General features: G+C 50.4%; 2 protein-coding genes across 9 annotated transcripts in view; one reads left to right on the plus strand and one right to left on the minus strand.

Moving 5' to 3' along the window:
• Window positions 1-8,517: 8,517 nt before the first annotated feature.
• IL15RA (interleukin 15 receptor subunit alpha) lies at window positions 8,518-16,534 on the plus strand. 5 transcript variants are annotated; one of them, XM_069801508.1, is made up of 8 exons: window positions 8,518-8,710; window positions 13,879-14,079; window positions 14,217-14,294; window positions 14,499-14,735; window positions 14,925-14,954; window positions 15,239-15,296; window positions 15,421-15,748; window positions 16,178-16,534. In XM_069801508.1, the coding sequence occupies exons 1-7, from the start codon at window positions 8,638-8,640 to the stop codon at window positions 15,524-15,526; spliced, it is 783 nt and encodes a 260-aa protein (XP_069657609.1). In that variant the 5' UTR covers window positions 8,518-8,637; the 3' UTR covers window positions 15,527-15,748; window positions 16,178-16,534. The 5 variants fall into 5 exon arrangements, with proteins under 5 accessions (XP_069657609.1, XP_069657608.1, XP_069657605.1 ...); XM_069801507.1 differs by having other exon boundaries at window positions 13,879-14,294; XM_069801504.1 differs by having other exon boundaries at window positions 14,925-15,748.
• FBH1 (F-box DNA helicase 1) overlaps window positions 10,814-27,489 on the minus strand; it is a 33,908-nt gene continuing 17,232 nt past the window's right edge. For 3 of the 4 annotated variants that reach the window (XM_069801501.1, XM_009918725.2, XM_069801502.1), the window contains 9 exons: window positions 26,575-26,711; window positions 25,162-25,261; window positions 24,871-24,992; window positions 22,979-23,054; window positions 21,649-21,846; window positions 20,889-21,011; window positions 20,144-20,250; window positions 19,141-19,275; window positions 14,781-18,268 (listed from right to left, as the gene is read on the minus strand). In XM_069801501.1, the coding sequence (XP_069657602.1) occupies window positions 18,149-18,268; window positions 19,141-19,275; window positions 20,144-20,250; window positions 20,889-21,011; window positions 21,649-21,846; window positions 22,979-23,054; window positions 24,871-24,992; window positions 25,162-25,261; window positions 26,575-26,711 (1,118 nt within the window). In that variant the 3' untranslated portion in view covers window positions 14,781-18,148. Of the gene's footprint in view, window positions 11,393-14,780; window positions 18,269-19,140; window positions 19,276-20,143; window positions 20,251-20,888; window positions 21,012-21,648; window positions 21,847-22,978; window positions 23,055-24,870; window positions 24,993-25,161; window positions 25,262-26,574; window positions 26,712-27,489 lie in introns of those variants that run through there. The other variant, XR_011327690.1, reaches the window with a different exon arrangement.

The raw sequence follows: 27,489 nt of genomic DNA on the forward strand, positions 1-27,489 counted from the left end.
TAAATACCAAGCTTGGATCCCTTAGCTGGTTTCTTCTCAGCATCTCCGCAACCCCCAGGATGCCTTCAGGAAAGGCACCGCTGCGGGTACACAACGCACTCGGTCAGGACGTTCGTTGCGAGTATTCATTTTCTCATGCCGAAGAGAGGAAAGCAACCATCCTCCCAGCAAGGACAAGCTCTGGGGGCTTCCCCAGGAGCAGTGGCCACCTTCGTCCAGCCCCCAGTGGCAACAGGGTGTTGCTGCCGTGCTCCCCACGCTGGGCTTCTCCCCCAAACTCAACGTTAAGCCAAGCCAAAGCTTTCACAGTCTCAGCCACCTGCAGACAGGAGAAGATTGGCAAAATAAAAACCAATCCGCTCACAAACACGTTTTTTTTCCCCCAAGCTTTTAGTCTGCTATAACAAGCTACCTCTTTCATGTGCTTGTAGAGGTCAATGAGAATTTCCCTACATTCATTACAAGGGGGAAAATGTGGTTTCATTCAAGCCTTTCCAGTAATGCAGCACCATTTGCTCTGCACAAGGCTTTTAAAGTCAAGATTTCTAACTTACCCTAATTTACAGCTTTCGATGTCAAATGGAGGCAAGCTTAATTTTACAAATATCAGCTTTAAAGATGAATGTACAGAAAGTATCTTCCCTACAACATGAAACAACCTGCCTATAATTTGTTACGCTCTCTAGCAGCAGACGAATGACATTATGCATAATTTTTTTACCCTGGGGAAAGGAAAAAAGAAACAAGCCCCATATGATAAGACATTTATGTGCTCCTAGAAAGTGACAGTAGAAAGAGACATACAAATCTTCCATCCTCCTTTTCATTATCAGAGAATTAAAAAATGTGAGCGGAATTAATTTTGCTTCAAGAGAAATCCTCTGGGGATGTTATCTGCAAGCAAAAGGGGTTGTGGCCAAGCCTCCAGATGGAAATTTTACCTCATGTTTCGTCAATGGCTGCAATTGTGGTTATTTATTCCAGTACAAGTAACTCTTGCCTCCTAAGATCTGATTAAATAGCATAAAATAAAGGCTTGTGGCAAAAATCCACTAGTTCTCTTTGAGAAAAGGCTGCAATGCTTCTCACCAATGACCTTACAAACCGAGAACTGAAATTACTAAAAGTTAGGAAACCCAGAAGTCAAGACCCAAAGCAACCCTGAGGCAGAAAGCCCCTTTTGTGGTTTCATCAGTGCTTCCCCCTCCACCCCATCGCTCCAAAGGGAAAAGGAGCTGAATCTTCAAAAAATCCCGTCGGAGATCCCCTGAGAAGCCCTGAGCTGTTCACACCCCACCCAGCCTCTCGCCTGGCTCCAGCTGGATTCCTCAGCAGCAAAGTCACACTTCCAGATACCACAAATGCAACATGGGCTCATTCCCATCATTGGGGTGTCCCACTGAGCAGCAAAGCCACTCCATTTTGACCAATTCTACCAATTTAGATCCCCCAAAATGAAGTTTTCAACGTGCATCAACATGTAAAAGCTATAGCAAGCATAAATGCGGTGTATTTTTGCTTTTACCAGAAAATGGCTTTGCCTACAATGCTAAGCACTTCTTCTTCTTCTTCTCCTTCTTTTTCTCCTTCTTCTTCTTCTTCATCTTCATCATCATCTTCTTCCTCTTCTTTTCCTCTTCCTCTTCTTTGTTGTCTTCTTCGTCATCTTCTTCTTCATCATCTTTTTTCTCTTGTCTTCATCTTCTTTGCCTTCATCTTCTTTGAATAATAATAATAATATTTTTATCATCATCATCATTATTATAATTTTTATTCAGCATATTTAGCTTTTAAAACTCATCTGTAACACCAGTAGGATAAGGTCTTTTGCATTTATAGTCTCCTGGGTGGGAAGCAGTGTCAGGTCAACCTCATTTCATCCCTGCAGGTGCAGGTCACACATACTTTTGCCTCTTGAAACCCTGAGGCTGCCTTGAGCATTGGCAGTGTGCTCCCAGCAGGGATAATTATTAACACAGCACCAGAAAACCAGCTGCTTCTTCCATTAAAGAGGCTCAATATTTTTGTAGCTCACATAAGACAAAATGTTAGCACTGTGATTTCTTCCTGGATAAGGAAAAACCTCCATCTCTCTTGTTTTCAGGGCTGTATTTTGATTTTTCCAGGTGCCTCTGAGCACAGTGAGTAGTGCCGCTTCGGGAGTCTGGGGCAGTGACTGCTTCTTGCCTGAACTGATTAATAGTGGGTAAGATAAAATTAGAGCAGGGATGCTAACTTGATGGGAAAACATTCCAGTTTGCAAACCTGAGCTTTACAAATGGTTTGTACTTAGCATATGCAATTAGCAGGGATGAACCATACTCCCAAATATTCTTGTACATAAGAACATTTTATGATGAACTCATATCCTGAGTGGGTTATATGCACTTGGTGCAGGAACACATATATCAGAGCTGATAAGAAATGAAATAATTCCTGGCTAAATCCCCAAAGAAAAACAAAAGCAGATAAATTGTTGGGTCTTGTACTATTTTGCTGTATAAGGCATCATTTCGGTTGCTCTTAGCTGGAAGGTGAACCCAAAGGAGCATTTTTCCCCAGGAAGGTGATCGCTCCTCATCCCTGGTACCAGCATCTTGAAACAAGCAGTTTGTCTCTCTTTGAAGACACTGGACTGATCTCTAGTCCTGGCCTAGAATCCAGCCTTTCTTACCTAAAAATCTCCAGTTAGAGCCATAGTCAATAACATAACCTTTCCACATGCTACAACTAAGGAGAAACAAGCAAAACCCCAGCAGAACTCCTCAACGACTTCTGCTCAACCTTCCCAAAAGTAATACAAGAAGAGAAGGTGGGGGAGAGCTCAGCCCAAAAATTGTTTCTCAGATGTTTGAAGCAATTGAAAACAGACAACTCTCAAACTGTTAGCTTGGACGCGGGATAGCGAAGCCCTTTGAAAATACAGATGTGCTCAGCCCTTGGTTATCTCCATGTCCCACCACAAGGGATGCTTTAGGATCTCATCCTTGTCTTGGTGCATGGGACAGGGACAAGGTGGGAAGGATCCTTTGATGCCGTGTGTTTGGGGACAGCGGACAAAGGGCTCCCCAAGACAGGGATCAGGCAGGGCTCAGCGGGGGGATGCTAGAAATCAGCAGCCACAGTCATACAATAGCTCTGATCTTTTGTAGAAAGGCTTCCTAATGAAAATGTGACCTTCTCAGGCATCGCAGTTCTCCAGTTCGGCCAGTATAAACTCTCACACATTGTTTTGCATATCTTCTTGAAGATTAGTAGCTACAGAGCTTGTTTTCACCAGGCTTGCAAAAATCCCTACCCAGAAGGTTATGACATGATTGGGTTTTATATGGCTGTCATGGTTTAAGCCCAGCCAGGACCTAAGCACCACACAGCTGCTCACTGACTTCCCTGCCCCTCAGTGGGACGGGGGAGAGAATCAGGACGAAAAAAAGTAAAACTCCTGGGTTGAGATAAGAACAGTTTAATAGGACAAAAAGGAAGAAAATAATGATAATAATAACAACAAAATGACAATAATAGTAAAAGGATTGGAATATACAAAACAAGTGATGCACAATGCAATTGCTCACCACCTGCTGACCAACACCCAGTTAGGTCTCAAGCAGTGATCCCTCCCACCCAACTCCCCCCAGTTTATATACTGGGCATGATGTCACATGGTATGGAATATCCCTTTGGTCAGTTTGGGTCAGCTGTCCTGGCTGTGTCCCCTCCAAACTCCTTGTGCCCCTCCAGCCTTCTTGCTGGCTGGGCAGGAGAAGCTGAAGAATCCTTGACTTAGTCTAAACATTACTTAGCAACAACTGAAAACATCAGTGTGTTATCAACATTCTTCTCATACTGAATCCAAAACATAACACTATACCAGCTACTAGAAAGAAAATTAACTCTATCCCAGCCGAAACCAGGACAATGGCTTTTGAAGGAATGCTTAGAGAAGTGTAAAGTCTTCACAGACTGTATTTTCTTTACCAAATCCCAGTATTATTACCCTCAACTATTTCTTGCATAAGCTGACTGTGAAGTCTAACCTGCTATTTGCTTTCCATAACACTCATCATGTGAAATCCCAACCTGTTCAGAGTACATAGATTAAAGACTGTGCTTAATCAACAGCAATTTAAGCACCAAGCCCTGGGTATCTGGGTTATCACTTAACTGGTGTATAACTGGTGCAGCATTTTTATCTGCATGGCCCTGAATGTTTCTAGTCGTGATCCTCAGGTGTATATGCCTTGTTTGCAGTCTTGTACGTTTCTCTTCCTAAAATACACTTGGCAGGGTCAAGTGGTTTGTCAACTGGTTGGGCCAGGGAGGTTGATGGAGGTTGATGCTCTCTCCTTGATGGGCAGAGGGAGAATTTACCCACTTCTCATGAAGAACTGCTAGTTGGCCATTAAATATTATCCTCCAAATATCCCTTTTCCTTCCCTTTCAGAGTTATTATGAAACTATTTCCTGCTACTCACTGCCAAGACAAAATGACTTGCAGTCAAGAGAAGAGGAAATGGAGACAGATGAAGCCAGGAGGCCACAAGCAATGAGCCATAGGGTGGTTTTTGGAGGATTTGTTGTAAGCAGGATCTGTGGGAGCAGTGCAGTCCCAGGCACGCAGCAAATTAGAATCCAACTGCAGGAGCTCTGCAGATCTTCCAGGGCCTTGAATCATAGCACGAATTCCAGTTTTGAGGTTTGCCTGGGACCAGCAAGCTCCAGCTTCCAGCATTGTGATATCTGCATCCCCAGGGCCTCCCCGCAAGGGCATCACACCCAGCCAGATGCCCCCAGGCACTGGAGGGGAGGAATTGCATCCCCCCAGGGCACTGCATTTCCCCTGGGTACCACATCCCCCTGGGCAACGCATCCCCACGCTGAGTACTTCATCACCTCCTGCCAGGAATTTCATCCCTCCCCAAGATATTGCATCCCGCTGGTACCGCATCCCCCAACCCGGGTACCACATCCTGTTGGATGGAATTGTCCATCCCGTTGTGTTGGAATGGAAAGATACAGGCTCTTTAGGAAGGAGAGGCAGGGGAGATGAGGGGGAGGCGTTGCTCGCTATGTCAATGACCAGCTGGAGTGCATGGAGCTCCTCCTGGGAATGGATGAGGAACCGACCGAGAGCCTATGGGTCAGGATTAAAGGGAGGGCAGGGACAGGTGACACTGATGTGGGGGTCTGCTAGAGGCAACCTGACCAGGAAGGCCAAGCAGATGAGGCCTCTATAGACAGATAGGAGCAGCCTCATGTTCACAAGCCCTGGTCCTCATGGGGGACTTCAGCCACCCCGATATCTGTTGGAGGCACAACACAGCAGGGCATAAACAATCCAGGAGGTTCCTGGAATGCACTGATGGGAAATTCCTTCTCCAAGTGATGGAGGAGCCAGCGAGGAGAGGGGCCATGCTGGACCTTGTTCTCGCCATGCTGGACCTTGTTCTCACCAACAAGGAGGGGCTGCTGGGGAATGTGCAGCTCAAGGGCAGCCTTGGCTGCAGTGACCATGAAATGGTGGAGTTCAAGATCCTTCGGGCAGTGAGGAGGGCGCACAGCAAGCTCTCTACCCTGGACTTCAGGAGAGCAGACTTTGGCCTCTTCAGGGATCTGCTTGGTGGAGTACCATGGGATACAGCCCTGGAGGGAAGAGGGGCCCAAGAAAGCTGGTTAATATTCAAGCTCCTCCAAGCTCAGAAGCGATGCATCCCAACAAAGAGGCAGTCAGGCAAAAATGCCAGGATGCCTCCATGGATGAACAAGTTGATCCTGGACAAACTCAAACACAAGAAGGAAACCTACAGAGGGTAGAAGCAAGGACAGGTAGCCTGGGAGGAACACAGAGAAATTGTCTGAGGAGCCAGGGATCAGGTTAGGAAAGCTAAAGCCCTGATAGAATTAAATCTGGCCAGGAATGTCAAGGTGTCGTGGTTTAACCCCAGCCAGCAACTAAGCACCACGCAGCCGCTCACTCACTGCCCCCCCATCCAGTGGGATTGGGGAGAAAATCGGGAAAAGAAGTAAAACTCGTGGCTTGAGATAAGAACGGTTTAATAGAACAGAAAAGAAGAAACTAATAATGATAATGATAACACTAATAAAATGACAACAGTAGTAATAAAAGGATTGGAATGTACAAATGATGCGCAGGGCAATTGCTCACCACCCGCCGACCGACACCCAGCCGGTCCCCCAGCGGCGATTCCCTGCCCCCCCCTTCCCAGTTCCTAAACTAGATGGGACGTCCCATGGTATGGAATACACCGTTGGCCAGTTTGGGTCAGGTGCCCTGGCTGTGTCCTGTGCCAACTTCTTGTGCCCTGGCTGGGCATGAGAAGCTGAAAAATCCTTGACTATAGTCTAAACACTACTGAGCAACAACTGAAAACATCAGTGTTATCAACATTCTTCACATACTGAACTCAAAACATAGCACTGTACCAGCTACTAGGAAGACAGTTAACTACATCCCAGCTGAAACCAGGGCACAAGGGCAACAAGAAAAGCTTCTATAGGTATGCTGGTGATAAAAGGAAGACTAGGGAAAAGTGGAAGGAAATGGGAGACCTGGTTTCCTGGGACATAGAGAAGGTTGAGCTACTCAATGACTTTTTTGCCTCAGTCTTCACTGGCAAGTGCTCCAGCCACACCGCCCAAGTTGCAGAAGGCAAAGGCAGGGACTGGGAGAATGAAGAACTGCCCACTGTAGGAGAAGATCAGGTTTGAGACCGTCTAAGGAACCTGAAGGTGCACAAGGCCATGGGACCTGATGAGATTCATCCACAGGTCCTGAGGGAACTGGCAAAACAAATTGCTAAGCCACTATCCATCATATCTGAGAAGTCATGGCAGTCCAGGGAAGTTCCCACTGACTGGAAAAGGGGAAACATAACCCCCATTTTTAAAAAGGGAAACAAGGAAGACCCAGGGAACTACAGGCCAGTCAGTCTCACCTCTGTGCCCGGCAAGATCATGGAGCAGATCCTCCTGGAAACTATGCTAGGGCACATGGAGAGGTGATTGGTGACAGCCAACATGGCTTCACTAAGGGCAAATCGTGCCTGACAAATTTGGTGGCCTTCTAGGATGGGGTTACAGCGTTGGTGGATAATGGAAGAGCAACTCACATCATCTACCTGGACTTGTGCAAAGCATTTGACACTGTCCCACACGACATCCTTGTCTCTAAATTGGAGAGACATGGATTTGATGGATGGAACACTTGGTGGATAAGGAATTGGCTGGATGGTCACACTCAAAGAGTTGCGGTCAACGGCTCGATGTCTAAGTGGAGAGCAGTAATGAGTGGGGTTCCTCAGGGGTCGGTACTGGGACCGGCGCTGTGTAACATCTTTTTTGGCGACATGGACAGTGGGATTGAGCGCACCCTCAGCAAGTCTGCCGACCACACCAAGCTGTGTGGTGCGGTCGACACGCTGGAGGGAAGGGATGTCATCCAGAGGGACCTCGACAGGCTTGAGAGGTGGGACTGTGCGAACCTCCTGAAGTTCAACAAGGCCAAGTGCAAGGTCCTGCACATGGGTCGGGGCAATCCCAAGCACAGATACACGCTGGTCAGAGAATGGATTGAGAGCAGCCCTGTGGGGAAGGACTTGGGGATGTTGGTTGATGAGAAGCTCATCATGACCCGGCAATGTGCGCTCGCAGCCCAGAAACCCAACCGTACCCTGGGCTGCATCAAAAGCAGCGTGACCAGCAGGTCGAGGGAGGGGATTCTGCCCCTCTGCTCCGCTCTGGTGAGACCCCACCTGCAGTCCTGCATCCAGCTCTGGGGTCCTCAGCATGGGAGAGACATGGACCTGCTGGAGCGAGTCCAGAGGAGGGCCACGAAGATGATCAGGGGGCTGGAGCATCTCTCCTATGAGGACAGGCTGAGAGAGTTGGGGTTGTTCAGCCTGGAGAAGAGAAGGCTCCGGGGAGACCTTACAGCAGCCTTCCAGTACCTAAAGGGGGCTTATAGGAAAGCTGGAGAGGGACTTTTTACAAGGGCAGGTAGTGACAGGAGAAGGGGTAAGGGCTTTAAACTGAAAGAGGGCAGATTTAGGTTGGATGTAAGGAAGTTCTTCACTATGAGGGTGGTGAGGCACTGGCACAGGTTGCCCAGAGAAGCTGTGGCTGCCCCATCCCTGGCAGTGTTCAAGGCCAGGTTGGATGGGGCTTGGAGCAACCCGGTCTAGTGGAAGGTGTCCCTGCCCATGGCAGGGGGGTTGGAACTCGGTGATCTTCAAGGTCCCTTCCAACCCAAACCATCCTGTGATTCTATGAAGATTCCACGATCCTCCTGGGTATTGCCCCCCGCCCCAAATCAAGTACTGCAGTGACCCCCGCCTATTGCACCCCCCCCCCCCGCTTTCTCTAGGGGTACCGCACCCCCCCCTCACCCCCCTGTCTCCCCCTCCCCCGGTACCTCCCCCCCCGACCCCCCATCCCGGCAGGGCGGTCCGGTCCGTCCCTCCCGCTCAGTCCCGGCACGAAAGCGAAAGCGAAAGCGGGAAAACGGATCGGGCCACGCCGGGCATGTCCAGCGGCGCCGGCGGGCGGGGGGGGGCAGAACGGCGGAGCCCCGCTGGGAGCCCCTGAGCCCCCGGCCCCCGGTGCCGCCGCCGTCCCCGTCCCATGGCGCGGCCGCTGCTGCCGCTGCTCTGCGGTACCGTCGTCCTCCTGCTGCCCTGGGCCGCCGCCGACACCGGTAAGGGGAAAAGGGGCGGGGGGGTGTCCCCTCCGGGCTCGCCGGCTCGCTGCCGGCATGCCCACGGTACTCCCTGGGGAGCCCACGCCGCCCGTGGGGGGCTCGCTCAGCTTCCCCGCGTGTCCACGGTACTCCCTGGGGTGCCCGCACCATCCCCAGGGTGCTCGCTCTGCTTCCAAGGGTGCCCACGCCGTCCCTGGGGGGCTCACTCCGCTTCCCGGGGTGCCCACGCTGTCCCTGAGGTGCTCGCTTTGCTTCCAGGGGTGCCCACGCTACTCCTTGGGGTGCCCACACCATCCCTGGGGGGCTCGCTTTGCTTCCCAGGGTACCCACACTACTCCTCGGGGTGCCCACGCCATCCCTGGGATGCTCACTCTGCTTCCCGGGATGCCCATTCTACTCCCCAGGGTGCTTGCTCTGCTTCCCGGGGTGACCACACCATCCCTGGAGTGCTCGCTCTGCTTCCCGGGGTGCCCACGCTACTCTTCAGGGTACCCACGCCATCCTTGGGGTGCTCACTTTGCTTCCAGGGGTACCCACGCTACTCCCCAGGGTGTCCTCGCTGTCCCTGGGGTGCCCACTCCACTTCCAGGGGTGTCCACACTGTCTCTGGGGTGCTCCCTCTGTTTCCCAGGGTGTCCACACTACTCCTTGGGGTGCCCACGCCGTCCCTGGGGTGCTCGCTCCGCTTCCTGGGGTGTCCACGCTACTCCCCAGGGTGCCCACACTGCTCCCCAAGGTGCTCGCTCTGCTTCCTGGGGTGCCCACGCTTCTCCTTGGGTACCCGAGCTCCCACTTAGGGTTTCCACGCTGCACCCCGGGGTACCCACGCTGCTCCCTGCGTGCCCTCACTTCTCTCTAGGTGCCCCATGCCCACCCCCGGGGTACCCACACCGCTCCCCGGGGTGCTCAGGCTGCACCACTGTGTTCCCCTTGCACCCCCCTGGGTGCCCACCTCCCTCCCTGGGTGCCCACGCCACCTCCCCACCAGTGTCCAGGGAGGCTGGGGGTAATTTTTAGGGTCCATGTGATGGGCCCGTGGGAGCTGAATCCTGCGGGATTTCACCTTGGGTGGGGTCCGCGGGTTTTCCACGGGACTGTGACTTGTCCATGGCTGAACATCACTGCTGGACCGGGAAAGTTGCATCATGTCTCGCCTGTCCAAAAGCATAGAATCATAGAATCATTTAGGTTGCAAAAGATCTTTAAGATCATCGAGTCCAACCATTAAGCTAGCACTGCCAAATCCCACTGACCTGTGTCCCTGAGCACCCCATCTACACATCTTTTAAATACCCCCAGGGATGGTGACTCCACCACTTCCCTGGGCAGCCTGTTCCAATGCTTGACAACCCTTTCGGTGAAGAAATTTTTCCTAATATCCAATCTAAACCTTCCCTGGCACAACTTGAGGCCGTTTCATCTCGTCCTGTCACTTGTTACTTGGGAGAAGAGACCGACCTCCACCTGGCTACACCCTCCTTTCAGGCAGTTGCAGAAGCGATCAGGTCTCCCCTCAGCCTCCTTTTCTCCAGGCTAAACAACCCCAGTTCCTCAGCCGCTCCTCACGGGACTTGTGCTCTAGACCCTCCACCGGCTTCGTTGCTCTTCTCTGGCCGCAGCAGCTTCAGGAAAAATCACCATCGCGGCTCAGCGCAGCCGGCGGAGCAGCCAGGGATGCTGACAGCTCCGGGGAGCCGCTGGCGGCAGCGGCAAGACCGTTAGGACATAAATAACTGAAAATGGGGGAATTGCGAAGGATTTGCATGGAAGCGCAAGAGATAAGGCTGGAAGGGAGCGCAGAGCTTCGGGACAGCTTTAGTGCTCTCTCCCTTCTCCGAGCTCCTGTCTGCTGCTGAAGCTGCAACACCCTAGAAAATGAATTTATTCCTATTTCTAAACAGCCAGCAGGTGCAGTGAGGGCTGTAAAATGACTCCAGTGGCAAAAATAATACAGATACGTCTCAGGAACAGGCTAAAAATAGCTGTCCCTGAAGTCAATATCCTCTGACGGCCCCGTCCCGGACCTGCAGACAACATTCCTGATAGTGGTGATGCAATTGGGACCATCGTTCGGGGCAGAAAATGTCGTCATCTGGGGTGTTAGAGAACAAGAATAATATTTATTGCTTTTAATTCATTTGATGGATAGATAATTTGGGAGGTGCCGCAGTCCCTCTGCGCCAGCCGTGCTGATGTGTCCTGCAATGCTCACTCTGGGCATCACGTCCTCTCCTGCTTCCCACCCCCGGCACAGCCATTCCATTGTAAATGTTTTTCAGTTAAAAACGTGAAGAAGTTATATTTATTTCTGTGGTTTTGGCGTTTCTCATGAATTCCCCAGTCTTGGGCACAGACTTCTGAAATTTCTTTCTCCACTTTTTTTAGCTTATAGTTTTTAAATCAATAGCAGAAAATGAGCACCGCTCTGGCCCTTTTGCTGATAATCTTCAAAGAAAAATGGTCCAGGTTTCCCGGTGTGGATTCTCTGGTGTCTAGTTGTGGTTGTGCATCCCCCTGCAGCCCACGAAGCTGGAGGGGTACACCTCCGTGACATGGGATGACGGCACGTGGCATCATCTCCATCCCTGGGACTCATCCCGGCCGTGTGCCCGGTGCCTGTGTGGTTTGCTTCCTGACGTGCCAGGACAAGCTCCCCCTCACCAGCATCATTTGAGATCGCTGGTGGAGAAAAACAAAAAGCAAAGTGAAAACATGAATTAACCATGCAAAGACAAACCCCCCCGAATATCGTGCATGTGTTTCAACCTGGAAATCTAATATCTGTGGGACGCAGGGAATTCAGATGGAAATAAGGCAGACGGAGGTATTTTCCTGAGAAGGCTGCTAGCCGGCACCATGGCTCGTTTCGGAGGTTGGGTAACGATGCGATGCGTTTTTGAGCACTTGGGCTGACACATCAATGGGAAAATTCAACCTGCAAAGCTCAGAGGGAGAGGAGACAAGCAGAGAGATGCTTTTGGCCATCCTGGAAGAGTCTTGTGGGCTTTTCCTTGAATTAACAGGAAAACAGAAGACAGATCTTGGTTTTTTTCTGTGTGTGAGTGCCTGACAGTGCCCAGATCCAGGGAATTTTATCAATCTGCTTCAGTAAAAAAGCAAATAAGAGAGGGAGGGGCTTGTAGTTACTGCAGATCTCCTTGCTTGGAAGCAAGAGGTTTATCACGGTCACAGCTCTCCCCATCCATCCATGCTTTACACCATTTCCAATTCACTGCCGAGTTATAAAAGAAAGCCTAAATCTTGGCCATGCACCTCCAGGGCTGTAGTGGCGCTGGAAACCTGAATCCCCAAAGATTTCCTCCCCTTTTCCCCTTTGGCATGTGTTTTGTCTCATCAAACAAACTGAAATCGGTGCAGCGATGGCATGAGATACCAGGGTTGTGATCCTGGAGAGCAGAGACACGGGGGTCTTGCCATCGAAGGACTTGGGCATTTTTTGGAAAAGGAGATTATTTTACAGTCAAATCAACCAGAAAAAAAAGTCCTTTGGTGGGATTAGGATGATGAGATCAGGTTTTAAAGCTGAAAGGCATAAGCAGGACTCGCAGGTCCCTGTTTTTCCTGGACATTTTTGATGCTTCTGGCTGGATTTCCCAGTATGCTGCCTTTGCAGATGTGGCTGTGGGTTGTCTTGGCACTGGAAAGACTTTTTGTTCCATTTATGGCACAGCTTCAGGTCTGGTGACGTGTGAGGGAGTTGTAAAATGGCCCGTGGCATTTCCTTGAAACGCTCCCAGAGATTTCACCGCCACCGCCTTGAGAGGAGGCTGAGGACTGACATGCTCAGCACACGTGTAGCCACTGCATTGCTCCTGCTCTCCGGGCACAGCGGCTGCAGCTCTTTGGGGTGTCCCAGCGCCGGGGGACACAGCACAGACCCAGCCAAGCACCGAAATGGAGCAGAGCCCCCCCCCGATGTTCTGGGGATACATAACAAATTGGGGCAGGAGATTTTTATCTCCGGGTGTTTTGGGTGCATGTTGTGTTCCTGTCCCCACTGCCATCGCACTCCTGTCCCCAATGGCCTCCTGACCCCATCACCGACGCATTCCCATCCCTGTTGTGCTCCTGTCCTCACTGCCATTGCGCTCCCATCACCGTCCTGCTCCCGATCCCAGCCCAACCGTACATCCCTCCGTACCAAATGTGCATCATCCCGGCTGGGCACCGCTCCATCCATGCATCGCTCCATCCCGGCCATGCATCGCTCCATCCTGGCCATGCATTGCTCCATCCCAGCCATGCACCACATCCTCGCCACGCATCGCTCCATCCCAGCCGTGAACCGCTCCGGCCTGGCTGTATACTGCTTTATCTGCACTGTGCATCTCTCCATCCCGGCCCTGGAGCACCACCTCTCCACGGCGGCTCACGTCAGGGGACAGGAGCTGGCAGCGGCCGGGGTCACGGGTGAGCCATTCCCATGCTGTGGCAGGGGTCCAGGCGTGGGCACGGTCTCAGGGCAACTGAGATACTTTCTCCGTTGCACCAGAGAAAAGAAGTGAAATTGTAATACCCTCTTGCGAAACCGACCTCAAATCAAGGCCAAAGGGGAAGCGCGAACCCTTCTGGGGGTAAGAAAAGCCAAAACCCGTAGCCCATCACCACCCCATTGCCCGGCCATGTGATGCTCAGATTCCAGCCACTTCCAGGGCCGTGGGCTGCAACCTCCGGCACGTAAAAACCCTGGGAAGTGGTTGGAGGATTCACGCAACACCTGGAATTTTTCATGTCCAACTGCAAAACGAGCAGAGAAAAAAGGGGGAGGCGAGTGTGGCCGAAATGCAGCAGCTGGTGACAGGATGCAGCCGGGGCTGCTGGCCTGGGACGGTCACTGCAAGGGGATGAATTTCTGCAAAAAGTCTTCAGCAACTGGAGGGGCCGCTACAAGTGACCACAAATGTGCTGGAAACAGAGTTTTCTGCTTCTCCATCCCCTGTGCACAGGCACAGCCATCTCACCACTGTCTTTTTGCAGGCTGAATGAGGCTCTCCCAGCCCCAGGACAGCACCAGTAACCCCCTTCCCACCCCCTGGCAGGATCTGACCACCTTGGGTGCCATTCAGCCCAGCGAGCCGGGGCCAGAGGTTGCCTAATCTCCCTCTTGTGATCTCCATCTCTTTTTTTCCCCCCTGCCGTTCCAGCGCCAGCGCGATGCAGCCGCCCCAAGGACGTGGCCAACGCGCACATCGACGTGGGCAACAACACGCTGCTCAACACCCGCCTGCGCTACACCTGCAACCCAGGCTACAAGCGCAAAGCTGGTACCTCCAGCCTCATCCAGTGCATCCTCCGCGAAGGTTCCACTGAGCCCAACTGGACCCACACCACGCTGCAATGCATCCGTAAGCCCTCGCTCGGCAGCCAGGACGCGATGCGGACCAGGGAGGGGGGAGAATTCCATCACCGACGCGGCAGAAGAGGATGCAGGGTGACATGGGTGCTGCCATTGATGGTGTCTCTGTGTTGTGTCTTCCCGAAGGGGACCCGGCTCTACCTCCGCAAACCCCCAGCCCCGAGCTCCCGACCGTGCCGCACACCGAGGGGACGACCCAGAAGGGTGAGGAAGGGGCAAACGCTCAATGGTGCGATCAAATTAAGTCAATTGCGTGAAATTATGCTGTTTTGTAGCTGCTGGATAGGCTGTATCGCCCTCCCTGCAACCTGCCCAAAGCGGGCATGAGGCTGAGCACTGAAATCATAGCGCTGCCTGGAGCGTGCCTTTTAATTTTTGAAATTAAAATGTTTTACACCATTTTCCCAGCAGGAACCACCGATGCCAGCCCGACCTCCAACCCCTCTCCAGCAGCAACATCTGGGATGCCGGGAGCTGCTGGCCGGTCACCCACGCCACCAGCGACCGATGGGCCGTCACTGGAGAAGTCCACGCTGCCAGAGATGCCCCCACGGCTACAGACATCCACACCGGGAGAGGGGATGGCCCCAGGGTCATCTCTGGGGACAACCCCGCTGCCCACCGCCCCCATGGACCATGCTGCAGGTCGGGCCACCTGCCTAGGGAAAGATAACCTTCCAACAGGGCTAGTTTCAACCGGCAAAGGCTCTTTTACTTTTTCAATGCATTTTTTTTTTCCTTCTCTCCAAACCCCTTTTTAGTGAGGGTCCCCCCAGCATCCCCGCCTTTCCTAGCTTTGCAGCTAAAAATCTCCATTTCTCTCTTCTTTTCCAGTCTCCATCCAGACCCTGGCCTCTTCCATTGGTAAGCCGGGCAAAAAGCTTATTTTGGCAAGCAGGGGCTTATTTTCTTTATTTTTTAGCTTAAAAGCCCTCCTCGGGGCTGTGGGAGGTTTATGCCATGGTCGACGGCAATGCCCCCGAGGGAGGAAGAATGCAGCACCCAGATTTCCTCCCAGGGTGGGGAGGGCACCTTGTGAATGCGCACAAAGCATTTTTGGCTGTTTGCGGAATCATTTCGCTTGAGCTGGGCCATGCCCCGGGCCACACATTGGAAGATGCTCATCAGTCACTGCATCTCCCCTGCAGGGCTCCCGGTGCTGGTGGTCGCCGGTATTGTGACCTGCTGCTGCTGGAGGATGAAAACGTAAGTGTGCAGAGCCCCATGAGGTCTTTCCACCCCGGTGATGAGTTGCCCTCGGCCTCTGCGCTTTCCTGAAAGATGAGGGAAAAGCCTTGGGATGCCGGTGACGCTCTTTTCCCTTCCGCAGGCGCACGGGGCAGAGCTACATGGTGCCGGTGACGGCCATCCCCATGGTGGCTCCCGCTGCTGAGAACGATGAGATGATGCCGCCTGGCGTCTTCCCCACGGGCTGAGTACCCACCGCCAGGCAACTCAGTGCACCCACTAGCCCGGAGGATGCTCGGGGCTTGGATGGAAAGCCCAGACGCTTCCTGGAGCGGCTGCGGCACGTGGCAGAGCATGTCCCGGTCCCCAGCCGTCCTCTGTGCAGAGCATCCTCACCCCGGGGACACGCAGCTGCTCTTTCCGACCTGAACAAGTGACTCCTGTGGATGAGACGACTCCAGCACCCAAAGGTGCGTGGGTGTCCCATCTGTGTGGCTGAATGGTGGGTGGGTGAACCCCACCAGCACCCCGGGTGGCGCGGAGGCGGGGGATGTCCTGCGTCAGGAGCCAGAATTCGGAGGAGGTGGACCTGCAGGTGCTGGTGGTCAGTGGGGAGTGAAGGTGCCTGCCCCAGCGGAGGGTGTTTGGGGTGCAGGGGGTAGGGTTGGGGTGTCAGGGGTGAAGCTGGGCTACCCTGCCCCAAGTAGCGCCCATCCCCTGGTCAGGAGCAAGGCCAGAACTGGGCCAGCTGGACGCTAGCCCCTTCCCTAGAGCTGCTTTTCTCCCAAATTGCCCCAAAACCCAGAGAGACCCCAAACCCCACTGCTCATGGAAGAGAGAGAGGCACCCAGCTAAGCATCCCTCTGCCACATCCTCACCCCATTCCTGCTCTCTTGCAGCCATTCACCAGTGAACCCGCAACCGCAGCGAAGAGTGCTGGTGCCTGCCCGCCACGGTCACAGGGGTCAGCCCTCGTACGCAGCTCAGGGATCCTTCGGAGGCACTTTCGGCGCCGACCCCAGGTGCCCACCGGCTCCGGCCGCTTGCAGGGGACCACAAGCAGGAGCGATTTCGCTATAGACACTATCAATGACTGAAGGCAGTAACACGACCTAGGAAATATTTTCCTTTGCACGTTTTCCCTTCGTCCATCATCAGTTGTTATCCCCTCGTTTCCCCCTTGCTACAGAATGGGCAGCTTTATACTTGTGCCATTTTATGTATAAAAGTGTATATATTGTATGTAAAATAATGCATACACAGCAGTTGATTTTTTTGTCTGGTCGGGCGTCTCGGCAGCCATGATGGTGGGGAGGACAGTGGGGACAGACGTGAGCTAGGTTGGGGTGAAATCCATCTCCACAGCAGCAAGGGCTCACCGGCCACCAGTGGTGCCATGCTCTAGGGCAAAGGGTGAGGGCAAGGTGGCAGCTGCCTTCACTCATTTGGCTCAGCTGGATGGCAAAAGGGTTTTCAGCAGTCAGCTGGAATGCAGTAGGTATCTAGCAACTTAATTTCCACGTCCTTTCCTCACCACTGCATCTTGTCCTCCTGTTTGTGCCACCGCTCCAGAACGTCAGAGCTGGAGGAAGCAGCATGTCAGATGCGTGACAGACCAAACCCTACGGCAATGGCGCTGCCTCTCCACAACGTACCACAGGACAGCTGGAAAACAGGTGAGGCTGGAAGGAATCGCTGGAGGTACCTGGTCCAACATCTGCGCTGAGCTTTGCGGTCACCTCCAACATCCAAGTCCTGGGTGAACTGCCTGCACTTAGGTGGGCAGAAGAGGTAAAAAAAGCCTTTTGAAGTTAGTGCTTCGAAAGTGAAAGGAGAGCCAGCAAAGCAGTTACCATTCAATGAATAACCATGGAAATCAACAGGATGCATGAGTTTCCTCCAGCAGGCATGGCTCACAGCTCTGGGCCCATGTCCAAGAGCAGATCTCCTCTGAAATTGGTTTTGGTTTTGATCTCCACATGACACAGGCTCTGGTACAATGAGCAATGGTGTCTTCAAGTGGAGAGCGTAAGCCACCACCTGATTTACAAGAGCACCACTGCTTGCACCACTGCTACTGTGATGGCTGGTAAATAAATGCAACTCAAGATGACTTCTTAACAGAAGGGAAGAGAAAAAAGAAAGCATTAAGGCTTTCTTCTTTTTTTTTTTTTTTTTGTTACAAATTTAATTTTAGGATTAAAAGCGCTCTCCAGTTTGTCTCTGAGTTAAGACTGAAACCAAACTAAAGCAGTTCTTCAGATGCTGCCTCTCTTCTTCCCTTATGGTTTCCTGTAGGGAGAAGGGAAACAGAGCCTGGGAAACCCCTTGGCTGCAAGTAAGGAAAATTAATTCAGCTGGGAAAGACTAATGACTTCCTCCCAGAGCTGATAGTAAAAAGTCCATTTTCTAAGAATAAAGTTTTCCTTTGGGTACTTTTCAGCATCGCATTTCCTCTTCTTCTGGTGGCTCAGAGGGATTTCACCAAGGCATGACGTAATGCAATAGGCAAGGATATCCTGGCAGTTTGGTCACTGGAGGTGTTTTCCTGGTGACAGAGGTAACAGAGGAGTAATGCTCCAAAAAAAAAAAAAAGCGCCATCCTGTCCGATACAGCTTATATAGTGCATATTCTTCTGTGCAGTGATGCAGTGCAGGCCATGCTGACCAGCTCTTGGAGAGCAAGGCAGGGCTGGAGAAAAGGTCTCACATCTCCTTGCAGAGAGCCTGGAGGGTTCCTCTTTGAGTTGGTCTGAAATCCTGCTCCAACATCCACCTGATTTTGGAGCTGGGATGTGACAACAGGTCTTGTCCTGCACCCAGGATGGCTCCGGGCCACAATTAGGGCTCTGGGGAGCTGGAGGGCTTCATTAGAGCTGCACGGGCTGTTCCTGAAGCGCTGGGAAAAAGGTGAGTGGTGTCAGAGAGCCAAAGCGCTGCCGCGTGCAAGTGTGGCAAAGGTAGCCACCTGCATCCCTGCTGCCATTGCTCTGTGGGGAAAAGAGAGGAGATTTGAGAGAAGAGGATGGCTGGAGGAAGGCTTCCAACCTCGGATGCAACCCCCTCACATCCAGGGAAGAGATCAACCATGTGCCCGAAGCATCTCCTGCCACCTCCCTTGCAAGGAAATCCCTTATCTTGTTTAATAGCTGCAACAACCAAAATGTCCCTGTGTAGGTCTTTGCTGGTGAAGGACGAGGCTTTGCTTGTCTCAGTGCTCATGTCCCCTGCTGATGGCTTGGAGCCATCTGCTATCTCTTGTCGTGGACATGGAGCTCCACCAGATTTATTGCATGCTTGCAGATCCCAGCGCTAGGGAAACTTGGCCTTCACCGCACCTTCTGGGCATGGATGAACCCCAGAGCCAGAAAGTGGCCAAAACTGGTCCCAAAAGTCAGACTGTCACTTCCAGCTGGCTGGCAGGGGTGAGGGGTGCTCTGCTAGCCTCAGATGATGTTCAATGACCTTGGCAGAGGCTCTAAGAGTCAGATATGGGATCTGACACAACAAAACCCCCAAACCAGCCCCACCTGAGACCACAATTAGTCTCAGAAAAGAGGTTAAGACTTGAGTGAATCCATGGGAACTGCAGCACCACCCCCAATCATGCAGCTGGGAAGTCACCCCCAGTTATGAGCTGGGGTTGCGAGCAGAAGTAAAGGGCCGGGGAGCTGTGGGCATGAGATCCAGCTACCGGACTTTCCCTGGTCGCTTCCACTAAAGCTTAGCACTCAGGTTGTCCCTCCCCAGTGCAATAGCTCAGAACTGTCCCAGTGCACAGCAGCCCTGCAAGTGGCTGGAGCGGCTCGTGAAGGCTCCCGATTCAGAAACTTGATCTCAAAGGCCCGGGGAGGGGACGTACGTGAGTCAAAGGGAGCTTCCTCACAACCAGCCTGGAGCTGGACTGCAGTGTTTCTGTACACAGTGGCATAGAACAAGCGATGGGGGCCCCATCCTTTGCAGCCTCACTCATCAGCTCCACCCGAAGGAAACGCTCCTAAGAAACAAGAAAAAAGGGAACAATGCTCAAGAGGGAGCTGAGATACTGGAACAGGTTGTTTCTTTTTTTTTTAACCCCCTGGGAAGTGACTCGCAACATGATGTTTTTTTATAAAACAAAACAAAAAAATCCCAAACCCCTGGTGACAACAGAAATCAAGCAGAAGCCAGCAGCAGCTTGTGAGGAAGGAAGTGAAGAAAGAGCTAGCAACCACTGCAGACAGAGAAAAGGGAACCTACGTGAGATACGAAGTCAGGATCTGTAGAAGACAACACCCAAATGCAAGGACTGTGAAAAAAAATGCTGCAACCTTGTGCCTTGCTATTGAAACCATGGTGCAGGGCAGCGTGAACTGAGGAAAAAATGTGACCTCAGGTATTCTGGTCTATGCCAGCAAAAGCCACGGCATAGTCCACGCTCAGCATGAATCTTAGGATCAGGGTGAATCTTATGATAATCCTCTTTTATGCTCTTCTAGTACATACACCCCCTCCAAACACAATAATCAGAGATGTGCAGATTTTATGGGTAGCGGGTGCTGACTCTCTTGGCACTTCCTTAAATCGGGAGCAGCAGCCCATTCTGCCTGAGACATCATCGCTTGCAGAGCTGCCTCAAGACTCCAAATCCTAATGAGACTGGGAGACAAGGGTGTGCCTGGGAGTTTGCCCTCCCCAGCCGTCTGCTCTGCCTCTGGAGCGCTCACACATCAGCTGAGGAACTGCTGCAGTTCACAGGCAGTGCTGCTCAGTCAGATCGCACATGGTGATGGCTTGCTTTGGTGCAGCGTGCTATGAAGTGCAGGTATCAGGGCCCTAGAGTGCCCCGCTTGAGGATCTGCTTACCTTGGAAAGATTTCACTTACCCCAGCCAATGCTAAAAGGTTTTCCAGGGACTTTGACATTAGCAAATACTTCTTTGCGCGTGTCACTGCTACATAAAGCAGGTTCCATTCATCCTCGGGATACATGCCTAGGTTGGAGGAAAGATCATCAATAGCTTTAGAGAACAAGGACGAACAGCTCTGCCGTTCTAATGTTTCAACTAGTATTTCTGGAAGGACGCTTGATGTTTCTCTGGGAGAGCATGAACTTGCAGAGCAGCACAGCTGTGCAGCACTCACTCTCCTGCATTTGCTGTGCAGTTCCCGATACCACTGATAGCTCCTGCCTCGTTCCATGTTCCTCCCTCCAGGCAAAGGCAGGACTCTACATGCCCGGAGAAGCAGCTCACTGCTATGTATTTTCCCACCTCCTGGGCACAGAGTTGGCACTGGAGGAGTTTCTCAGTCTCTAGCTTCACTGTGCAAGCTCCTTGCTGCTCACTGGGAAGAGATCAGCTCTTCCAAAGCATGCACCTAAGCCAAGTAGTGTCTTTCCCAAGCATGGAGTTGGTCTTTCTCTGTTGCTAGATGGCTACAAGCTCGACTGCAGGAATACTCCCCTGCCCTTATCTTGCTGTGAAGGAAACTACAAAATCAATAATCACTAGGATAGCCAGTGGCACTTGACAATGCTGAGAAGCACAGGCTCACATGACAAGCGCCAGCAGCATGCTTTGATTTCCCACTTTCAGATCAGGATGGGTACCAAACACAGCTGTTTCCTTACCGATATTGAAGTTAGTTCTCTGGTGATCGCCACTGAGATGCGGTACTTGCACAAAGTCATCTGCAATCAGCACTGTATCAAACTCCAGGCCTTTGGCTTGATGGACAGTACCTATTAGGTAATCTGTAACCAGCACACGTTAGGAACAAGAAGGAAAAAAGGTCACCACAGCAATAACAGTACTTTTCATTTCACGAGGTGCCGAGTCAAATGAAATTATTTCATTCTGCATTCATTTCACTTCTCCCAGGATATACATCAGAAGCAAAGCACCTCTATTGGGAACCTAGACTGCTGAAGACAACTTCCTTACCAAGGAAAATGCCTGGCTGTCAGCAGCCTGAGCCCCAGCCCCAGCTCCCAAACAGGAATGCTCTTTATTTGATGACTTTTTTTATTCCATTGCTTCGTCCCCTCCCCAAATTTTAGGCAGCAAGTTGCAGGGTAACTCCAACAGGAATCCCCAAAAGCAGGACAAAGTCCTAGGGCTTTCCAGCTGGAGGAAATATTGTGTCCAAAGGTTTATTTGCCTCTAGCAAAGTCACATCAAGCAATCCTCTGGTGGCAGATTTATTGCCCTGAACTCCGCCTGGAGTCCCAGATGTACTCCAAGAGCTACTGCTCAACTTCCTTTGTTCCTAAAAGAGTGACTTGACCCAAGCTTAGCCTTTTTGCAGAATGAAGTGGATTCAGCACTGAAGCTGGATTGAAAAACAAGACCTGAATTTGCTCCTCTATCGACGACACAGTTTGACTTTACCTGCCATGGCTTCTTGTGACACGTGGCTGCTCTCAATCCTCTGCACCAGCTCAGGGATCCGCTCTTTGTACTTCTCCACTATTGCAATCTTCACTTCCAGGTCTTTGTCATCTACGTGCTCTGCATACTCCCTTAAACCGAGGAAGCCCTGAGTTTCTTCCCATTTTCTGATAAAGGAGTCATTTATAACAAGGTTTGCTGAAAAGAAAGTAGCAGATGACATGAGTTCATTTGACAGACACGTATAATGGCATTTTTAAATTCTAATAAAATTTCAGAGTAAGTATTAAGGAAGGCAAGTGTGGGGCAGTGGGTGGACTGCTGCTGTGGGATGCAGGGGCTTGGGATGCACTCCTCACTCCGTGATGGGTGGTTTTCGCTCAGGATTTTCTCTTTACCGATACAAAACACTATCAAACCTCGATGCTCTCATCAGAGCAGGTAGTTTCACAAAACAGCATCACTTTGAGATACAGCGCTGGTGTACTATGAAGGGTACAGAAGTTTAAGGAGCTCAGGAGAGAGCGGCTGGCAAACATTCACTGGGCTTACTCATTTCTAGAGCATGTGTCCTAGAAAGTCTGCACAACCTTTGTCCCCAGAGATATTTGGAAATTGAAAGGAAAAGACTCTAATGTGACTTCAGAGTGGCTGGAGCAGGAGCTCAGGGCAGAGACAGCCCCAGGGCCCTTCCAACCTGCATCATGCTGTCTTTTTACCTGGATGGCAAGGAGTTTTCCTGCTAGCTCACCCTCCAAAGAACCAGTAACAACACTCATACAATCAATCACTCGCAGCAGCTCAGCAAGTCCTTTGTCTCTGTGCCCCGTATATAACAATACTTGCCTACTGCTGCCAAGAGATTTTAAATGAATTATTTATTTCCTAAATGATATCCACCTGTGAAAAGAAAGCATGTGATAGAGGATTCAACACACCAGGTTCAAAACCAAAACAAAACAGGAAAAGCCTAAGACAAATGAAAAATGAAGTCAAATCAGAAAACATAGGAAAAAAAATCCCAATCTATGAGTTTACTGGGCTCTCGCCCTCAAGGTAAGGCATCGCAGTGGAAAGCTGGGGAGACCTGCATGACACAGGCCCCACAATTTTGGCATTTCTGCTATTAACACCAGCCACTCAAGCAGCCAAAATAGCACAGCCCATGACACTGCCATTGAGAAGTCCATTTTCAACAGAAAACTTCATGAGGAAATATAAAATAAAACACCAAGAAGCATGCTACTTTCCATCACCATGGCAAAATCCAAAAAACCCATGCCACTGTAGGGAGGATCACACACAGAAAAAAGGGTAAGGACATACTCACATTTTTTCCGTTCATCTGCGGGTTGACTGAGTTTCCAAATATCATAAATTCTGCTCAGGCCAAAACGGGCAAGCCCCTAAAACAAAGAACAAATTGTCTTAATATGCAGGAGTAAAGGACCTGTCTAGAGTTTCTAGATAAGCTAGCAGGGCCCAGTGGTTATTGGTGTTAAGAGGAAGGGAGTAAAGGAAACGTGCTGAAGATGCAGAGCTGGTTTCCTGAAATGCCTGGAGTCGTAGCACAATCAAAAGCAGCTCAAAAGGCAATGATCCAGCCCACTGCAGACAGACAGATGGACAGCAAGAAGAGAACAGGACATTATCTGATGGGCATTATAACAGACCTATGGCATAATTTTATATTCAAAGGCTTTTCAAAGAAAAAAAAATTATTTATATAATGTTTTCTCATTTGTAAACAAAAAAAAAAGGTTCGGTTTTTGGTCTTTTTAGCTTTTAATAGCTGCATATTGCTTTGTTAAAACAAACTTTAAAAGTCTGTTGTACCATAAATGCTGCTGGCCTATTGACTCCATGCTGTTTTGTGGGAAAGCCAGCTCCAGGCACAACTGCATCCTCTTTCCTGAAGTGGTGGGCCACCACAATGAAGATAACCTTGCTAAACTGACTGTATGTAAACTGAAACAAAAAGCTTTGCTTTGACAATTTTTATTTTTAGAAAGTATTTTCCCCCCTTGTTTCCAAAATCAGTTTGTTTTGTTCTATCAAAAGAAGCGTCAGTCTGAACTTAGACTTATTCCAAACTGCAAAGGCAGACGAGGAACTGGGCAGACAGTTCAAACATTCATTCCATTGTAATATGCAGTTTCCCGGTGCAAAAAAGAAATTAAAATATCAGCTTAAAATTCAAAAGACCAGGCTCTTCCTCAAACATATTCAGCACTAGGACAACTGTTCACGTGCTTCTACATTTCTGGGTGCAGAACAAGATCTCATATTAAATCATAGGTATTGATGATTCAGAGTTTGAAGACTAATGTTTCCTCTGAGGCTTTTGAAATGTGGAGCCTTATTAAAACCTCCCTGCAATTCAAGCACATGAATTTCTGCAGATGTGCATACACACATACTCTCCTTCTTCAGCTACATGGGTGCTTTTTGCAAATGAAAATTCAGTGCAAACCTCAGAAGTGTTGCTCCCTCGAGGGGTTAACATTCAGCATTGCTGAAAATCCCTGTTTCCCTCACCAAAAATGCTGGTGCACCAATTTCCCTGGGTGTATCGAGACAGGGACCAGACCATCACAGGATTGGAAATTAGTAATGAGCAGAGCACAGCACAGCACAGCACAGCACAGCCCTCTGTGGCATCTACAAGCCCAAAGGACACCTTCAGCTTCAACCGTTGTCTTCGTCTCTCAAGAGAGCTTGAAAAATATTTATTCATTCAGGGCACAGCCCACTGCCTTTCACTACTTTTTACACTCACCCTGCAATTACAGCTGATTTTTATTTCCCTAATGCAGGAACACTGTGCCACTGCCATGGCCGAAGACAGTGAGCAGCACTCCATCTAATGCAAATACTTGCAGCAACTTGTTACAGCCATATATCACTCTTCCCCTGCCCCAGCCTCCTCCAGCAGACTGGAGCTGCTGCAGTCCTATCTGAACCTGATAAAAAAAGAGACACATGAGCCTAAAAAGGGAGCCTCGTCTGCACAGATTTGAGAACAGCTGCTCTAAATAACTCTTTCCCCAGCCACAACAGATTGCTGCTTTTTCCTTGAATATTAGTTTTAAACCTGGTGCTGCAGACAGCAGATCAGCCACACCTATTTCAAGCCACATGTAGGTGTCTCTGCTACAAGTGCTAACAGGCTTGGGGACTTGAGGTTGGGATGTGAAAGACACATTGGCAATTTCCCCTTACCCCAATCACGTGTATTTTAATCGGTCTCTCTCTTCCAGTAAGTTTCACAGCATCCTCAAACACGTTAAAATTGCTTCGTGACAAGATTGTTATCTTCCCTTTCATGCTGCCTCTCACATCGCCTGCATGAAGAAATTCCCAGTTAGCCAGGGCAGTTAGAAAGCAGGTATCTAAACCCAAAGATCTTCAAAGATTAATCCTGAGATGCTTTGGTTTATTATGCAGTAGCTCTGTAACTCCCAGTCACTGAACAGAGCTGACTGAGACGAGAGATGCACCGACACTTCTTACCCTTTTGGTTTCCACCCACTAATGTCTTATTCCTGATCCTCTTGCAGACATCCAGAATGGTTGCTCCAACATAAGCTATTTCAGGACCAAATCTGAAACTCTATGTGGAAAAATGAAGGAAACAGCAGGAAAAGAAGAGGAACTTTTTAGAACCCACAAAAGTATTACTATATATGGAATTATACAATTCCCACCAACCTTCTGGACAACGTTTCTCTTAGAAAAAGCACCCAAATCCTCTCCTAGACTATTCCTGGAAATCCTGGTCACTCTTACACCCAAGGCGATAGGAACTCTGCTGTGAGATGGGACTATCATACAGGGCAAAACGTGGTTTCCAGCCTCTCCACCCCAACGCCTGCCACTGCCAAGACTCTTCCCCACTAAGTTAATGTGACATGTCACATCTGTCCTGCAGGAGGGTAGGGGCTAGAGGTGGTGGGAAAGGAGTCAGGTGCCTGTCCCTGGCTCCTGCCCCTTGGCAAGTCTGGCACGGTGCAAGGGGGAAAAGGCAGCTCAGATGGATGGGTATTTTGGTGGCTGTTCTGGCTTAGAAGCTGGTTGCACTGCAGCTTGTATTGCTGGTTTAAGCTGATTCATTCTGCAAAGATTCCTAAAGGCATAGTTCCTCCCTTATATTAGCTGTGAGAATTGTGTAGCCATGTGGCTAATCAGGCCAAAAAAACTAATCAGGGTAAGTTTTCAGTTGGCACAGTAGCAGGTTAGGTAATCCAGCCTAGAGACACAAGCATCACTTGTGCTGAAAGAAGGTGGGAGCTCTCTTCCAGGGCAAACTCAGATCAGCTGAAGCTGCTCAAGAAAATTATGCCCTTGGCCGACAAACAGGGCAGGAGATATCACGGACAAAGGGGCAGTGGTGGGACAAAGATGGCAATGCTGGAGTTTGTACAGAGCCACAAAAAAAGATCGTGGGTACAGCCAGCAAATATGTCCTCCTTAATCAATGTGGTTTTATTTCAAGGAGGTCACTTCCAGAACAAAATTAATCTCCTTGCTCCTAACTCCTTCATCTCTCTGCATGGGACGCACAGTCCTAACTGACTGAGCAAGGAGGGTATCTGCCCCTGCCCACTCAGCTGGAGCTGAGAACTAACCCAGAAAAGAAGGGGTCTCCTTGAAATAAGCCATACACTAAGGTCTCTACCCCAGTACCCATTTTTCAAGCCACATAGCCTTCCTAGTGATGGGATCACTTCACTAAGAGGCACAAAGGAGCTCTGCAGCGCAGAGTGTCAACAGCAAAGCGTGGCACTAATTCAGGCAATGCAAACACTCCACGGTGACAAACTCAAGAAGTCTGGTTGTTAGATGCCTTCTGAAGAAGGATCTGAAACATTTTCCACTGCATTAGGGATCTGTCCAGGCAAGGACAGCAGCAGACCCTCATCTTACCTGGGTGAGGTAGTAGACGTGGGTGTGAGGCATTGAGTAGAGGGTATTGACAGCACCTCGGAAGGTATAGATCTGCTGGTGAGGGTCTCCTACGAGGATTATGCCACATGTCTGTGACAGCACAATATCCACGATGGCTGCAGGAAAACATTGGAGCATTAAGGGGGAGCCTGCTCAGAAACCAAGAGTGAACTGTACAATATCTCTTGCCTGTACAGAGGCAAGATCTCTTGCCTGATGACTTGCAGCATTTAAGAAGGAGTCACCACAGCTGCAGAAGACAACAGGTTGAGGAGAAGCAAAGGGAAGTATGCAGCTGACTGGGAGCTCTACAAACATTCTCCACTATTTTAGTCGAATGGTATTTTTCCTGGACTGGAGCTGCATAGCATCTTAATCCCACATGTGTGAGCCCAGCACAAATCCACCACACATCCCCAGTGACCTGGATGCACTGCACGTGTGCACAGTGACTCAATGCACACATCTGCAAGCCCTTTGGTCCACTTTGACCAAGCCTGCGCAAGTTCTCAGTGATGCTGGCAGAGCAACCGCTTGCATGGCATGCAGTTGCCGAAGTACAGCCAAACCCTTAACAAGACCAGGTCTCCAGTGAGTACAGGTGGGAGATGGTCTGAAGAAGCCTTTCAGCTGATTTAATATCTGCTGCAAAGACCAGACCTTCTTCTGCCCCCATTCTTTTGCTTCTCAGCACACAGTTTAGTTCACTTAGATCCTTTCACAGAACTGATTCAACTTGCTTTGCAACAGAGATACTCCCCATATCCCCAGCAAAGAAAGCCAGCAGCTTTCTGCTATGTGACTCAGGAATCCCCAGGGTGGTGCAAGGAACCAGCAAGATGTGCACCCAGTGCCGGGGTGGGATGGAGCAGCTCTGCTGTTCTGATAGCTGAA

This window comes from Haliaeetus albicilla, chromosome 14 (assembly GCF_947461875.1).
Source record: "Haliaeetus albicilla chromosome 14, bHalAlb1.1, whole genome shotgun sequence".
In the NCBI taxonomy this organism is placed as follows: Eukaryota; Metazoa; Chordata; class Aves; order Accipitriformes; family Accipitridae; genus Haliaeetus; species Haliaeetus albicilla.

Coding starts and splice junctions, on each gene's coding strand:
- IL15RA (XM_069801504.1), top strand. CDS start 8,638: ATGGCGCGGCCGCTGCTGCCGCTGCTCTGCGGTACCGTCGTCCTCCTG. Junction 8,711..13,878: donor CTGGGCCGCCGCCGACACCG/GTAAGGGGAAAA, acceptor CTGCCGTTCCAG/CGCCAGCGCGATGCAGCCGC. Junction 14,295..14,498: donor CGAGGGGACGACCCAGAAGG/GTGAGGAAGGGG, acceptor CCATTTTCCCAG/CAGGAACCACCGATGCCAGC.